Raw genomic sequence first — 17,416 nt, 5'->3', positions numbered from 1 at the left:
TATATATATATATATATATATATATATATATATATATATATATATATATATATACACACACACACACACACACACACACACACACACACACACACACACACACACACACACACACACACACACACACACACACACACACACACACACACACACACACACACACACACACACACACACACACACACACACACACACACATTTTGCACATTGCCATTGTGGGCCTCTAGCTTCTGGATTTCAGCACGTTGCTCGGCAATGAAGCCATTATTAAGCTTTCGGAACTAATTGTTTTTATAAGCCTTGGAGGGTTCACTTTTTGCATATCGGGGCATTGAAGCAATTATCTCAAGGACATACCAGTGTTTGAAAATATTTCTTCACATGGCCATTGGTTCTCAACAGAAATAAATTTAACTCCCCCTTGGTGCAAATTGTTTGCAGTTTATAAATGTGTCTTCACGGAAGATTTTGCAAAGATTTTTGAAATGCTTGACTTTGCAGATTTTTTTTATGGGCTTGAGCCTACATTGACACAAAACTGGAACAATGTGTTGTTAATCTCTGAATTAATGAATGAATAATGTATTGTTATGAAAATGGTAATTATTGTGTGCATAGCTAAGTGGAATGTTGTATTTATACTTTCATTCTGATAATCCCATAAGGAATGTAAATATGATTTCTGGGCCACGGGGTGGTGTTTTATCTTGTAGGTTCATTATTAATTCATTTCAGACTCCTCATGACCTGCACTAACCATCATCTTAGAGCAGACTAATCTGAACATACATTTGCATGCTCACTCTCTTTGGCTGGTTCAAACTAGCCCTTGCTTGAGCCAACCTTCTGATTGGATTCGTTAAAACGGATTGAGGGATGAACATGGAGTGAGACAATTAAAGAGATGCATCGGCAACATTTGAGCAGTTGAGAGAGAGTTCAGTAGTGAGGAGTTGTGGCAACAAACACAGTACAGCTGAGGCAGACAAAAATATCTCGGAGAAATCTGGAGCGCGTTGTCATGGAGTAGGAATCGGGGATTGGAGACTGAGCAGTTGAAGGGAGGGGGGGGGGGTCTCGTCCAGCTATTGAAGTTTGTTCATCTAACAGCCAATGAGCACAGTAATCCATATTCAGTCCCACACAAGACCCAAAGAGTCTGATGGTGGTTTTTGTTTCCACAACATTTCTGTCTCTCTTGTGATGTCTGCACCAATACTGTGCTGACATTTTGCAAATTGCTAATGCCAGCAGGGCTTCCCCATCACATCATCTCTTCTGCCTTGTTGTAATCCTGTGGTCACCCTCAAGGCTTTTCTGTGCTGCGAATAATTTACCATAGGGGTTCTTCAAACTGCCTCGACCATTAATGGTCATCTCTGCTTCAATTTGCTCTTCCTGGCTCTCATCCTCCATTTCCTTTCGTTCTTAGTATTACTCAGGCCTGATTACTGTCGTTCCCCCCCCCCCTTTTTTAATCCCTCCACCCCCATTTTATTGTATTCATTTTCCTTGTTCTTTGGCTTCCTCTGCTGTCCCATATTATAATTAGTGATTGTCTTGTCTTTTCTTATTTCTTACATGTCATTTAGTTTCTGTTCTTTTATGCCGATTAAACACTTGATTGTTTACAATACAGGTGGTGTTACTCATTATCTCTGCCACCGAAGGTGGACAGAGGTTTTATTTTTGCCCCTGTCTGTCTGTCTGTCTGTCTGTCTGTGTCTGTCAGCAGGATATCTCAAAAAGTTGTGGATGGAGTTGGACGAAATTTGGTGGACAGGTTGGGTGTGTGACGCGGATGAATTCATTAGATTTTGGTGAAGATCCATAAACTGGAATTTGTCAAGTGGTTCCTTCTGTATCCACCAAAAATGGACGGAGAGATCGGGCCATAAATGATATTCAGCATGAAATCTCAAAATATAATGGACGAATTCAAACAAAACTTCGTGGACAGGTTGGGTGTCTGAGAAGGGCGAATTGATTCGATTTTGGTGAATATCCAGATTCGAGAATTTTTTTTTTTTAAAGTGATTCTTCACTATCGAGAGATGTGTCCAAAACTATTGTTAGGATTGTGAGGATAGATGGAAGAATTCAATTGGGAATATAGCATTTTGTAGAGTTGCTTGGTCCGTGGATGTGTAGGAGGCATCTCAATGTACCTTAGTAGGGAACCTGTGAGCTTAAGCGTTACGTGTCACCACACAAGGGGGTGGTGTTGTGTTAATTAGCTGGGGTTTAAAAATAAGCTTCCCCAGGATGTAATCACCTCTCTGTGATTTTTTTCCCCTATGTTTTTATCTTTCAAGATCAGCAATTAAGGTGGGGAACACACCTCTAAATCAAACGTGTGAGTAGGCCATGCCCCAGAGACGGAGGATGTAGGTGTGATCGAGAGGAAGGTCAGGCTTGCGCATTTTTGGAGAGCCATGATCAAAGAGGAAGGGGCTGGTGCATTTTCAGAGGGGAGAGGGAGAGGGAGAGGGTTCAGGGTTCAGCGTGAGCACATGCATGAAGCAAGATGTTGGCCTTTGGCTTTTGGTTGAGTCGTGAGAAACGGACCCCGAGCCTAGTGTACGTCGTAGTGGGTCGGTGAGGATGATCGACACACGAAGCAGCTACATGTCTGAGCCTTGGTGTTGAGTGTCGCTCGTGGAGTGCCTGGCTTACATTTGTATTGCTACGAGAGAAGTGACGACACCATTTGCATGCATCTGCACGTGCAAATAGAAGCACTATTTTTAAATGTATTCATTTTAAGAAACTATTCATGTATTTGTGGTGGGTTCGAGTATAAACCCCATTGTACTGTCCTGTGCATCCATTCCCAGTGCTCCTCCGCCCCTCTGCCATTGCGGCCCATGCCCTTCGAGCACGTGTTAAAATCTCTGATGATCAACGTGTCCACCTCCTATCAATAAGGAACCGCTCGGCAGTCCCAGGGGCTGGCGGTGTTAACCGCCCGTCACCACAATTTGGGTCGGTGGGGATTAACCTGGGCCGCCATCCCCGCGGCACTATATATAGCATGATATTTCAAAAAGTTGTGGACGAGCTATGACAAAACTTGGTCTATGAGTTGGTTAGGTGACCAGAACAAGCCGATTCGACTTTGGATCAGGTCATGATCCAAATCCGGCCTGTAGGTGGGATGCAAAGCGTGAGCCAATCAGCCTGGCAGAGGGATGTGCTCTTCCGAGTGACGTTCTCGTTAAAAATGCAAGTGGGCTCTGAATTTAATAATTTAGGAGATTGGGAGAACAGATAAGTTTCCCCTGTTCCAAGCTCTTGCATTTAATATAAGAGCTTTGCCCTCAGGTTATTTCAAAGTTCCCATGGAGGTGCCAAGATAGTAGGTTGTACTTTCCCCTCCTCTTTTTTTTTAATCTTGCCAAAACGAAGTTTTTGCAAGATATGTTGGTCAGCTTGTATGTTTTTTTTTTTTGTTTGTTTGTTTGTCTGTAATCACATATAAAAAATTCTGCAGAGCACAGTTATCATCGGAAATTTTTGTAACTTCGCATATCAGAGGCCTATAGAGGTCCCTTTCAGCGCACAAAATTTTGAAGGTCAAGGTTAAAGGTCAAGGTCACTTTGGCGCAAATCAGGGGAGTCGACGAAACCCTTATTTTTTGAGTAATTTTGATCGGATCATCTTCAAACTTCATGGGAATATAGTTCATGGTCTGGCGCTCAGCTAATTAATTTTTGGTGGCAATTGGCCTTGACCTTCATATGTTTTTTTTTTTTTTTTTTTTTTTTTTTGTCTGCAATCATGTATAAATCACTCTGCAGAGCACAGTTATCATTGGAAATTTTTGTAACTTTGCATATCAGAGGCCTATAGAGGTCCCTTTCAGCGCATAAAATTTTGAAGGTCAAGATCAAAGGTCAATGTCACTTTGTCGCAAATCAGGGGAGTCGACGAAACCCTTATTTTTTGAGTAATTTTGATCGGATCGTCTTCAAACTTCATGGGAATATAGTTCATGGTCTGGCGCTCAGCTGATTAATTTTTGGTGGCGATTGGCCTTGACCTTCATGGTTAGCGCCTGAGGTCAAACATATTTGACCCCAAGGTCAAATTTTCAAGTTTTAGGAACCATATCGTGTAGTACCTCAAATTGAACACCTCGATGAGTGCTTTCTAGATATGTCAAGCTTGAGACATTATGACGTCATTTGTTGACGTTATGAGGCAAAAGCATATTTTTCATGGTTGCTCTGTAGAACGATTCTCATCGGAATCTCTCGTAGGCAGATATTCCTCAAGGAGTTGCTCCTGGTGGATAGCTGCTCTGTTCACCTCAGTGTGACCTTAAAGAAGTCACACGTGGTCACCTTTTGGCAAGATACGGGTCACTCTGCAGGTGACATTGGTTTATTTATTTTTTTAACCACGTTAAATATATCTCTCGTGTGGTTTTTGATTTCACACAGTTTAAATGGAGCAAATTTTCAGAAGAGGTTTTATCAAAGAATTCTTCCTTCCTGTTTACGGCTTTCAGCTTCTTCCACACAAACATTGTGAAGTTGCTTGGCCATTCCACTATTTGTTCCCCTTTTGCAAACACCATGTTGTCAAATCCTCTTACTTTTCATGATTCCAGGAATGCTTGTTTAGTGTTGTTTGAGGTTTTTAAGAGTAAAGGGGAAATACCCATGTGGTGCTTGCATCATATGTACACACACACACACACACACACACACACACACACACACACACACACACACACACACACACACACACACACACACACACACACACACACACACACACACACACACACACACACACACACACACACACACACACACACACACACACACACACACACACACACACACACACACACACACACACACACGTACACACAAACATTTTAAGGCTATTTTCCCTGCGAGAGCGGGGGTTTAGCTTTGCGGGTCCCATGATAATCTTCTATCATGGTTCTCTTTTTGAGGAAATGTTGTTGATGTTTTTTATGGCCGGATGCCCTTCCTGACGCCTTTTAGTCGCCTCTTATGACACGCAGTGATACGGTGTACCTGTTCTAAACCGGGAATGTACATATATACACGGTAGCTTCAAGTATGCATTCCCACAGAAAATGAAACTGCAAGCCATCCATGACACTGGATTATAGGTCAGCGTGAAGAGACCTTTCGGCCTCTCGTTCACGGCTTGTACAATTGCTTGACACTTTCACCATAAAGTTTGAATTAAAAACGTCGTCCTCGGTTAGTGCTGAGATGGATTTTTGTTTTTCCTTGTGGTTTTGTGCTTTTCAAATCTCGGGTGACTATTTCACGTTGCATTATTTGGCTGGTGTTCACGATGCAGGCTTAAGCATGTCTCGATCTCTCCATCTTTGGTGCATTCAACAGAAGTCTATTTTGGAGAAAGAGATTTAAATTTACAGCGGATGTGGTCTGCTTGCCGTGTCGGTGATTCGTGGAGTTTCCTCCGTGAAGCGCTTTGGCACCGCGCCTGCGGTATCTTATTCCATCAGGATTTCCGTAGCACATATCTTTGTCTTATGGTCTTTTTCTTGCATTTTGTCTTTGTCTCAGTGCTGGCCTACTTTTTTTTAATTTCAGCATCCTCATTCCAGAGAGGCTGTTGATAACTGTTTAGTTGATCTTGCATATCCTTGTGAATGTTTGATTTGATCGATAAAATCGTTCTTGAAGCAAATGAGTTATTTTGTCCAGAATGGATCCCTATTTCAGTGAAAATGCCAGCCACACTCTGGAATGGGATTGTAATTCTGATTATATCCGTTCATATAGATATGAAAAATATCCAAGAGGATTCTGATGTCACCTCATCTCAAACTGCTGGTGGCAGGGGCTAAGGAGAGGAGTGAAAGAACGAAGATACGAGAGGCTGTTCGTTTTTTTTCTTCTTTTTTTTTCTGAGTAGTCAAGGCTTTAATTCCCCACTTCCCTTGAGCTATTGCCAAGTCTTCCTCCTTGCCAAGAACCTCCCCCACCATCCCCCTTTCTCGGTCTTGCGGAAGCTGTCTCTGCAATCGCACCAGAGCTGTTCCCTTGCTTCCTCTTGCAGCGAATTCTGAGAACAGGAAATGAAAGGGAAAACGGAATTTGCCCTTCAATACCCGCTTTTAGGCCCAGGAAATGTGAGAGGGCAGGGTGCAGCAATGGGTTTTTTTTTTTCCAGCTTCTTCATTTGCCTTCCATCACTTTCCTATAATCTCTGTCTGTCTGTGTGTCCGTCCATCTGTTTGTGTGCATGCTTCATGTCACTGAGTTGGCATCAGTCCCATCTTTTCCTTGAAAATCGTCTGACGTGTCTCTCTCTGGATGTATGATGCCTTGTGTGTGTTGTTCATCCGTTGTATTTTCCAAATCCTCCAGGGAGTTGACAACACCAAACGTAATTGTTGAAAGGTTTTTATTTATTTTGGACCAGATTTCTGGAGGAGCGAGATTTTGATGATGGTCATTCTTCCCCGATAACATACTAGGCCTTTACCCTTTCCTCGGGACTGTTTACCAGCATTTGATTATTCTGACAAGTGAACAATTAATTATAAGTAGTAATGCAAGCAATCATTGTTCAGTACAGTTGAATCATCTCAAAATTGTGGGCTTTTTTCATTGTGCAGCATCTTTGTTTATACAATCTACAAGTCGTTAAACTTGCGGTGACATCTTTGCAAATGAAAGAACAATCGAACAATTGTTATGCAGCTTTTATTATTTGGCGCCGAACCAGGATGGGATTTGTTACCGAGGCTTATTTGGCTTGGTTCTGGCAAGAAATTAAGAAAAAGATTGAGTCGTCGTGGAAATGATTCGACTCCGACGCCCATTTGAAAGAAGAAGAATTTCAAGTTTAGTTGCTGACTCGTGGGTCGGTCTTTGCTTCCGATCCAAGAGTTTTATGTCGACTGTTTAGGCAACAGGTACATGTTGAGAAGACTAAAAGGAGGTCGAAGGTTATAAATGTACATTTTTATTTTCATATTTAATTACCTACGCCACCGAAGGTGAAGGAGGTTGTTTTCACCCCTTTTGAGTCGTCAATCTAGTCTACCCTTATTATCAGTATTTCCGTCGATATGTTTGTCTGTCTGTCTGTCTGTCTGTATGTATGTCTGTTCAGTCCAGTGCTCCGTTGATACAATGGCGATTTCGATGAAACTTGGTTGGTAGGTTCATACCATGACCGAGTTGTATGCAAATGAGAACCGTTGCTATGGACCCATCCGTTGCCTAGCAACGGACCTTTGAAATTTTCAAAAAAAATCTCAAAAATTAATTTTTTCAAAAATCGGGCCACGAGCTACTGTGAGCAGTACATTCAGCCATATTGTCAAAAATTTCCAGCCAGATCCTATGAAAACTGTCGGAGAAGATAGACTTTGAATGAACCCTGGTCGAAAACGATAAAAAACGAAGTTCGTTATATCTCAGAGACTATGAGACAGATATACATGAAGCTGGTATGGTAGGTTCAAGGTATGTCCGAGTTATGTGTGAGAAAGAACCGTTGCTATGGATGCTTTTGTTGGCAAGTAACGGCTGAAAAACGACTAAATTCGACTTGATCGACTACCCATGTCCGCCTACCGGCTTGTCTTTCTGTCTGTCTGTTTGTGTGCAGCATATCTCAAAAAGTTGTAGACCGATCAGGATTAAATTTTGTGGACAGGTTCGGTGTCTGACAAGGACAAACTGATTAGATTTTGGTGAAGGTCCGCATCCAGATCCGACTACTAGAATTTTTAAAGTGATTCTTCACATTGAGAGTTCGGGCTGAAATCAATACACAGCACAATATCTCAAAAAATTGTGGACGGATTCAGACGAAACTTTGTGGACACGTTGGCTGTGCGACAAGGAAGAATTGATTCGATTTTGGTGAAGATCCAAATCTGGATACGAGAATTATTTAATTTTTAAGGTGATTCTTCACCATTGAGAGATGGGGCCAAAAACAATATAGAGCATGATATTTAGCATGATATTTCAAAAATGTTATGGGCCCGAATTGTTTTTGTGGATCAGGCATTATGTGGCGGAGGTATGCGCTCTATCTACTGAGTGCCCTTCTAGTTTCAATATGTATTAGGATTGTAAGGTGGCAGGTAAAAACCAACAGTAATGTTTTGTCCCTTTTTTGTATCCAAGCTGTAGGTTCATTGAAGAGCTGGAACACTTGATCAGGAAGCAACAGAACAAAAGGAACAGTAGAGAGGAGGAGGGGAGGGGGTGGGGGAACCCCAACAGCAGAGTTGAAGAACATAATCGAGGGACACTTGGACAAACAATGGGGGTATGGGGAGGATGCATGGGGTGGACAAGAGGGATACAGAAGGAAAAACTGGAAATTTGGAAGAGGTCAGCTTGGGCGAAGTGGGGGGGGGGGGGGTCTTTTTGTCTAACTTGCTTAATTTTCGAGCCCACCCGCTGATATATCTTTCTTACCACTGATGGCAAGATTATGTCCTCTCACCTGTGGGATGAACAAGCAACCCCCACATTTATTTGCCCCTTTTGTTTTTGGGAGCCTCGTTTGCCCTCCCTTGAGTTGCTACTACCAGAACACACTACATTGTGTTTTGAGCGATGCCACAAATTTTGTGCAATGTTCTTGTAATTTTTAACTACATGCGTGTTGACTTTGACAAATCCATCCATCACCAGCTGGCTGATGAGAGCAACAAATCAAAATTTTAAGTTACAGTTCCACAAATATTTTGTTGTTAAAGTGGCTTGCATGTTTACCATACATAAATATTGTGAATTGTTGTCTTTGTTTGAATAATTTTTTGTGGGTGAAAATTGCGAGATAATATGAAGTTTAATATCTTTGTGCCTTTGGTCTCCCACTCCACTACAATGAAGATGTCCATCTTCATTGCTATTCTGACTCGTATTTAACTCTGCCTCTTTACTGTCCTCCATGTAAACGAATTTTCTGGATGTGCGCATCATTTGTGGTTGTGATCAGACTGTTATGAGCTTGCCATGATCGGACTGACTCAAAAACCCATAACTTTTAACAATATCTTGAGTCTTATTCAAATTATGATTATTATGATTATATGATTATTATTATTTAGATCTGCTGTGGTCCCTGTCCTGTTTCTTTGTGCATCTGTAAAACAGGTTCAAATACAGGGAATGCACAGATTCGTGGATATTTCTTATCATATGTAAGAGGATTATTGAAGTATCGTATCGATTCTTTCGCAAAAATCGATTTGCATATTCGTTGGATGCGGAAGGAACTGTTCAGATAATGTGGCCGAACAACGAGTCATAAATGGCATTTATCAGATTTCCAACGAAATCGCATTTAGCTATAGGATGCTGCAATAATTCTTCATAATTAGAGCATTGTGGTTCAGCCAAGGCAGTAGATGAGGTACGGGTGTGCGGGGGGAATTGGGGTTGGGGAAGGCGAAGGGGAGTAGGTGGTGAGTGTTGAAGGATCTTATTATTTAATGGCCAAGATTAGTCCAACCTTTTGGGGGTCCGTCAAGGGGGACGATTGTGGCCCAAGTCGTCGTGGAACCGACTGCACAGGCTCAACGTTAGACCGAGGCAGGCATATGTAATTCGTTCAGGGTGAAGGCATTGACTCCTTTTTATTTTTATTTATATTTGTGAAGGACACTAGGGTCTTTAACGTCTACAAAAATAATGCTGGCAAATTGGATGCCCAGTGCAACGTCCATCTGAGGGATGAAAACTTAATGAAACACACATTGATGAAACACCAGAGTGGCAATTTGTAGCCGTGTCAGGATTCAAACCCAGGCCAGACAAGCTCAGAGGCCAATGTGCAAACCTAAGCTACCGTGTGAGCTGACGGGATGCCGAGCATTAATTTTGGACATTTTCCTCAAAAATCTTGTCAATCAACCATTTCTTTTTTCAATTGCTATGATCTTGCATTTTAAACTCTTCTTTCTTAACATATTGGAATTGCAGTTTATGTTTTCTGTCTTTTTGTTATTGTCACAAATACCTCTTGTTTTACTCATTATAATTATCTGTTTCGCTTTCTCTCAAACACACTCTTCGTAACTTCGTTGCTCACTGGTGTGAAAATGAAGTTGCAATGACAGGTTTTCTTCAATATTGGCCCTTGGGGCCCATTTGTCTCGAGTGCTGTGCTTGTCCTTGATGAAATGTAATTTTTGTTTTTATTTCCTGAGCCTCGAGGCATTGTCAGCCAAAGGATATGGTTGTGTGCTTCGCATTTGCACTTCATTTATTCTCTTATTTTGTGCACGAGATCTCTGCTTGTGGAAGGGCGAGGCGACAGAGGGGAGAAGGTGCGATACACCGACTGTGGGACAACGTTCACGTAACGAGGGAATTAACAAATGAGAGGGGGATGGAGAGAGAAGAGGGAAGGAAATTCAGCAATGTACAGTTAGATTGTAGAGGAAAATATTTGGGTATAGGGGGGAAAATGGACCTGAGTGAGACAGTGGCTTTTGTATCTTTCTTTCTCCCTAACCACCTTGTTTGACTCAAATATTCTTATGTTTGAATCTCCCCCTGCTTTGTCCTGACAGGCGAGCAAAGTCAAGCTGTCATTCCCATGCTCTACTGTGCTGGAGGCCAGGCAGACCAACTCGCTTGAGATGCCGGATAACGATGACACGTTCGTGCTGAAGGTAAGATTGCGGATTGTCACCGTGGGACATCGGACATAGACTTTGGGAGCATTGGCCTCGAGTTTATGCAATGCAATCATAGTAAGATTTTAGCCTCCAATTCTTAAACACAGATCTAAAGGCTCATGGGAGAACCTGTGTATGTAAGACATGTAGGACAAGGACATTAGGAAATATTGGTGCATTTGAAATTTGATTTGCAATTCCATGCGTATTTATTTTTATTTTATTCATTCTCATTGTTCCACTTTATTTTTGCAACCCTTCTCTTCAATTCCCACAGGCACATCTCTGTGCTGACCCCAGATTCAAATCCTATGTATTGTGTTGATCTGTCCTTGTAATCGATGTATGCGTTCCTGTATCCACTTTAAACACTAAAACTGAATTGTGAAAATGCTTTTGCAGCTTCTTGAGGACCCACTCGACATGATCTGACAGATTAAATTATTTGACTCCTTATTAGGGCTTTTGCTTCTGTGAAAAGCCACTCCATATCCAGTAATTTTCTCCTGTTGACATCTGCAATGAGCTGCACTTGCATTTTGGAGCTTTGTGGTGCGAAATTCAATTGAAGGTGGTTAAATCCATGAAACCAAGCACCACGTGCCTGCACAATGGATGACACTGATTGATATGTCATATGCTGTCATTAAATTTGGAAACTTTTCGTCCATGAAATGGAGGTGAAAAAAAAAAACAACAGAATGATGTTTCATTTTGAGGTGGCCCTCGTAAATTGATATTTCGAATTTGATGTGGGTCTGATTAATGTCAACCAAGTACGGTACTTGGTGCTAACATCCCACAGCAAGTGCATACTCGTGCATCCTTCTACGTCGTGCTGGCGCTGCTGATTATATATACCCCCACCCCCACTGCACGCACTGCCTGGGAAGGAAAACCACACAGCCTGCTACTCAACAGATAGTCTGGGCCTGGGAACAGCCATGCCACTGAACCTTCCTGGAATTTGTGTCCCAGGGTTATGATGATCTCAAATTGTGCAAACCTTAATGCTTTTTTAGGAACGTTTATGAAATAAATTGAACTTCTTTTGGGATTTCTCAAGGAAGAGGGGGACGTTTGTTCCCATTTGTAAGGTTCTATTTTTGAGCTTTTTTTTGTACAGCCTGGAAACATTTGCAATCTTAACAACCAGCCAGGATGTGCATGTACGTATGAGGATCATTCAAACTATTTATTCACAAGTCTAAGATACACCAAAAAAACAAGTATAATGAGGCATATATAAAATAGACTTCTTTTTTTTGTACTGATCGTACACATATTGAAAAGGATATAAATGTCAGCGAGTCTTGGACATTTTGTGAGTATCTCGTTCATAAATCCCTTTGAATGGTGCTCGTGTTTGACATTTTGCATTTGCTTGCAGTTGCCAAACTTGCAGTCCCTTGAGCGGAAGTTCCCTCTAAGTGAGAATAAAAATAGAAACATTTCTCCTCTATGGAAAGGTGCTCCGTCATCCTATTGTTGCCATCCAAAGAGAGCCTTTGATGGTGAATGGTGATGCAATTTTTTTTTTTTTGCTCCATGTTGGTCTGGTTCTCTACCACCTCCATGATGTTCTGGTCTGTTCTGTGTTCTAGCTCTTTCATGAGCAATGAGACCAGATTGTTTGAGAAGCATCATCTTGTACGAGGATCGTAATGAAAGCAATGGCTCATATTTTCACTTCGTAACTATAGCATCAAAGGAATGCTGTGAGAGATCACAATGAAAAGTTTGTATCTGCTGACCATTTTAAGTTCAGCAGCAATGTGATCAGTTACGTGACGTAACCACAACACAATTTCAAAAAAGGCTGCCCCGCTAGACGTACATGCGAAGCAGAGAACAGTTATTGAATTTCTTACTGTGGAAGAGGTTCCTCCAGTGGATATTCATCGGCAGTTAAAGAATGTGTTTGGTGAAGCTACCATTGGTGTGAGCACCGTCAAACACTGGACAAAGCGTTTCAAGAGCATGGAAACCAATTATCGATGACCAGCCTCAAAGTGGTTGGCTTGCAACCGCAGTGACACCGGAAAACAAGTCAAATTAATCATTTAACAGGATCACCTCGTCACAACACACACGTCAGTTGTGGAGGCAGTGGGTATTGGAAAATCCTCTGTTCCATGCAGAGGTATGCACTCTTGTGCATGTGTTGTTCTCATTTTCATTGTAATTATATTTGGTGAGAAATAAATTATGAGGCATTACTTTCATACCGACCCTTGTATGGAAATGAACTTGCATGGAGAACCATAAGCGAGATTTTGCCATATGTTCTTTTTTGATGGATGAGCTGATTGATGTTTTTGTTTTTTGAGGAGATAAAAACATACTAAGGACGACATCTGAAAATGGTGAACACATTCCTGTCAAGTCCTGAGATCTCGTTGGAACGGAAGATTTTTGTGCTGATACGAATAATCTCGAGCCAGATGACTAATGAAACACATAATGTCAAATGTCATTCAAATTGTTTATTGTTGAATGGGGTGAGGTGTTGCATGGTAATGAGAACAATCTGTGCTTTCAGCTGTGAGGCAACTTCACATAAGGTACTTTGGGGCATTCAGACACACCCCTCCACTTCATCTTAACACAACATTAAATTTATCTCGATATATTTTTAGTTGTAAGACTAAACAAGCTAATCAATATGAGTCTTTTAAACCTTTTAAAAAAAAAATTATCTCCCCTCCTTTACTGTGAACCTTCATAACATATAGTATGTTGTCCCTCTCCTTTCTCTTCTCACCGACTCCTGTCCTCTCCTGTCCTATCCACATACACTTTTCTACATTTACCTTTTTTTGACAAATTTCCTGTCTTCGCCAATTCGTTTTTCTTGTCCTGTCTGTATGTCCCAAATTGTACTACCTGCTTAAACGCTCCTTCATTTCTCAGTCGTCCCTTGCATACCAACTCCCTCCGTTCCATTACTGTGGAAACATCACCCCTTTATCCTTCAGTTCTTTCACCAGCCTCGATCTTTGTAAGTAAAGTTATTCAAGGAAGAATAAATGCCATAATTCTGATGAAAACATTTCAGTTACGTTTGTCACCTTCTGATGAGGTGTTGAGTCACAATTTTAGTTTTTAAAAGGAACTGCAAAGATCAGAACTTCCTTATGACACGACATATATGCCATTCATATTTTGGTTGCGTGCAGCAAATTAATGCGGATATATATATATATATATATATATATATATATATATATATATATATATATATATATATATATATATATATATATATATATATATATATATATATATATATATATATATGAGTTTGAGTATTGGAAATTTAAATTTTCCACCCTATTACACTCCCTATGAATGTAAATGCTTGTTCACACTTTACTCAAAAATAATTTGGTGTTGGTCATTAATTCTGGAAATCCTGCATATTCTATAAAGATATTTGTGCTCCTTTAAAATCCTATAGTCATTTGAAAAACAGCTCAGGGTTAGAGTAGTTTGGAAAACTTTACCAACTTGTGCATTCGTTATTAGTATGATATGCACAGGTGAAGAAGCAACAGGTTAGATTTATCACACAAACTCCATCTCTCAACACTATATATCAACTCTGTTATTATTACCTCTGCCACCACAGGTGGACGGAGGTTATGTATTCACCCTTGTTTGTCGTTTTTCTGTTTGTGAGAAGAATATCTCAAGTTGTGGACAGATTCAAACAAAATTTTGGTGGACAGGCTGGGTGTGTGGCAAGGAAGAATTAACGAGAATCTGGTGAAGATCTGGATCTAGATCCGATAAATTTTTAAGTGATTCTTCACTGTTGAGAGAAAGGGTCAAAAACTATACATACAGTATAGCATGATATCTCAAAAAGTTGTCGATGGATTCAAACAAAACTGGATAGACAGGTATGGTGTTTGATAAGGAAGAATTGATTCTATTTTGGTGAAGATCCGGCTCCAATATTTTTTTTGGTGATAGCCCCAAAAACTATGTGTGTGTGTATATGTATATATATATATATATATATATATATATATATATATATATATATATATGTATATATATATATATATATATATATATATATATATATATATATATATATATATATATATATATATATATATAGCACGATGTGTCAAAAAGTTGTGGAAGGATTTGGACAAAACTCGGTGGATGAGTTTGTTAGGTGACGAGAACAAGCCAATTTAATTTTGCTTCAGGTCTGAATCCAGATCCGGTCTATCAGTGGGATACAAAATGGAAACTGTTCAGCCTGTCAGAGGTATGCGCTCGACAGAGTGCTGTTGTAGTTATTTTTTAAAAATTATTTTTTAACCTTAATTTCCTGCAAGCTAAGCTTTCTGTTTTTTTAGAAATCGAAGTTGTGTGTTGACGTTCATGATTTGCAGATTATTCAAAGCTTCATGTCCTCATTTGCCTTGGGCTTCAATGAGTGTTCCCACCATTTTGTGTTCCTCCTTGCCAACTTCAGGAAACTCCTGCCTATCTTATCCCAGCAGGAGCCCTGTAAATAATGGAGCTTGTCTCGTCACTGCAGCAAGTCAGATCATCCAGCTTTTTACTGGAGCACGGTGAACTGCAGGCTGTAAAACACTTTTCTGACATAAATCCGTGATGATATCTTATTCTTCTTCTTTCTTTTTTTGCTCCATAATCTATTATGCTGTGAAGCTGCTCGCCTGAGAGCTCCACGATAATCCCACTTCCACAAACCTATACAACATATGCTTTGAAAAACTCAGTCTCTCAGAAGAACTGTTTCTCACCTGAAACGAACAGCCCCGTTGCTTTGATTTGCAGTGAGAGATGCCTGTTTGTGGATCATTCTTCGCTGTCTTCACTATTTTCGTGGTTCCCCGTGAACCTTTGGCTCATGATGTTGGTTGGAGGAAATTGGATTCAATCCCTACACATTTGTCCATTTTCAACGATTAAAAGTACACCGATATTTACCAATGCCTGCCGTGCATGTACAGTACATGCTCCTCCGTGAGCCTTAAATTGATGTTTGTGAAATGTGACGATATAAAATGTTTTGCATCTCCATACAGAACCAGAATTAAATAAAACACTGAATAAATGTTCATCTTTATGTAGCCTGCATTGCCTCGTCCACATCACAGAGTGGGTTTTGCGCCATACAGTACTTTTGAGTGTTAATTGAGGTCAAATACAACTAAGAAGTCCATCTTTTGAAACTTGAACCGTATTTTCAGAGAAATGACCACGTTGTAGTGAGTCGGTGTAATTTGACTTGGCGGAGCTTTGGTTGTTCGTCATTTGCTTGGTTTGCAGTAAGTTTCTTTCAGTCAATGAGAGATGAAAATTGGTGAATATTCAACATCTCATGCAATATTTTTTTAGTAAGTTGCTCTCCCTCGCCATTGGGGATGACATTGGTCTCAAGAGAAAGGCGGTGGGGAAGGGAACAAGAGTCCTGTTCTCATGGAGTTACATCTGCTCCAGCCACACTGGAAAACTGGGTGTTGCGAAAGTTTCTGTCTTAAGCCACCTCTGCCATCTGGTCTTTGCTGGCAGGTTTCACTTGGAATCGGCATTCTTTGCACCTTGGTTTCTTGTAAGGCAGCTATAATAATCGATAGTGTACCTCATCAGCTGTGTCCCCAGTGGCTGAACCTCTCACTGGTAGATTATTATTTTGGAGGTCTGGTCGAGTTCTGACATTCCATAATACCAGAATCATTTACTTCCTTTTACTCGGTTTGACCCAACTTTAACGGAGTCCCACTGACCGTGGGCAGCCAGCCAGGAATATGATGGACAAGCTTTGTTTACCCCACCCTTTCCGTGGTGTTCCCTGTAAGTTCAGGAGTAAGCAGTGCAATCCATAAAGAGAGCTGCTTCGGCATTGGGGAAGGATGTTGCGCTACATTACCCCCTCAAAATGTACGGCCATCGCACCATTGCCGCTCAAATGTAGAACTTTGTCTTTTGGCTTCCATCTGCTCAATACTGTCAACACTGTCATTACAGCATCACCATAAGACCTTTCTACACCAACACCAACACCAACTCCCTTCCAGGAACCCTTCTCCTTTTCTCCTTCCCCATTGAGATACTCTTTCCTCCACTCCAACCCTCTTTCGTCACCGACTGTTCATGCTAGAGTTTATATGTGATTGCTTACAGCACGCAGGGATAGCAACACACTGGTTCCGATATTCTAGATCCAAGATTGCTCGACGCGCATGCACAGAAGCCCCAAGTAACGAAGTAAATCGGGGCAGCCTAGACATCTTTCACGCCTCTCAGATAATGATTGTACAACGAAACAACTTAAATTTTGTTTTTTTATGGGCCAAAAGTACTTGTATGCATACCTGAAACGGTTACCTTTGCACAACAAAACCGTTCAAGAACTTCCTGATCAACTTGTCCAAAAAGTTCACATCTTGCAAAAACTACCGATGATATGGGCCTGTGAAAGGTCAAAGGTTCACAGATGGGCTTGTTATAACCAAACCTTCATACTTCTTCACACCAATGGGAAGGTCATATCTGGAGCTTGTCGCTTTACAGGGTAAGTTTAAAGTAACTATATTTACTATTAATCAAGTTTGGTGGGGGGAGTGTGAGTTGTGTGGGCTGTGAGCACCATTATATTTATATTGTTTGGGGCCACAAGAGAAATGTTTTTTTTTTGTTTCCCCCCCCCCCCATTTATTGGTGAAAGGAGGTGTGTGTGTGTGTGTGTG

General features: G+C 40.9%; 1 protein-coding gene across 11 annotated transcripts in view; it reads left to right on the top strand.

Moving 5' to 3' along the window:
• The window catches only part of LOC147010886 (uncharacterized), a 122,270-nt gene that overhangs the window by 79,480 nt on the left and 25,374 nt on the right, over positions 1-17,416 (top strand). For all 11 annotated transcript variants that reach the window (XM_085860147.1, XM_085860154.1, XM_085860149.1 and 8 more), the window contains one exon: positions 10,569-10,670. In XM_085860147.1, coding sequence (XP_085716273.1) covers positions 10,569-10,670 — 102 coding nt within the window. The remainder of the gene's footprint in view (positions 1-10,568; positions 10,671-17,416) is intronic.

The sequence above is a fragment of the Eptatretus burgeri genome, chromosome 16, assembly GCF_056783735.1.
Source record: "Eptatretus burgeri isolate ZD-2024b chromosome 16, Ebu_testis_v1, whole genome shotgun sequence".
NCBI lineage: Eukaryota > Metazoa > Chordata > Myxini > Myxiniformes > Myxinidae > Eptatretus > Eptatretus burgeri.
Note: the sequence above shows the minus strand (reverse complement) of the source record. Positions and strands in the feature narration are given on the sequence as shown.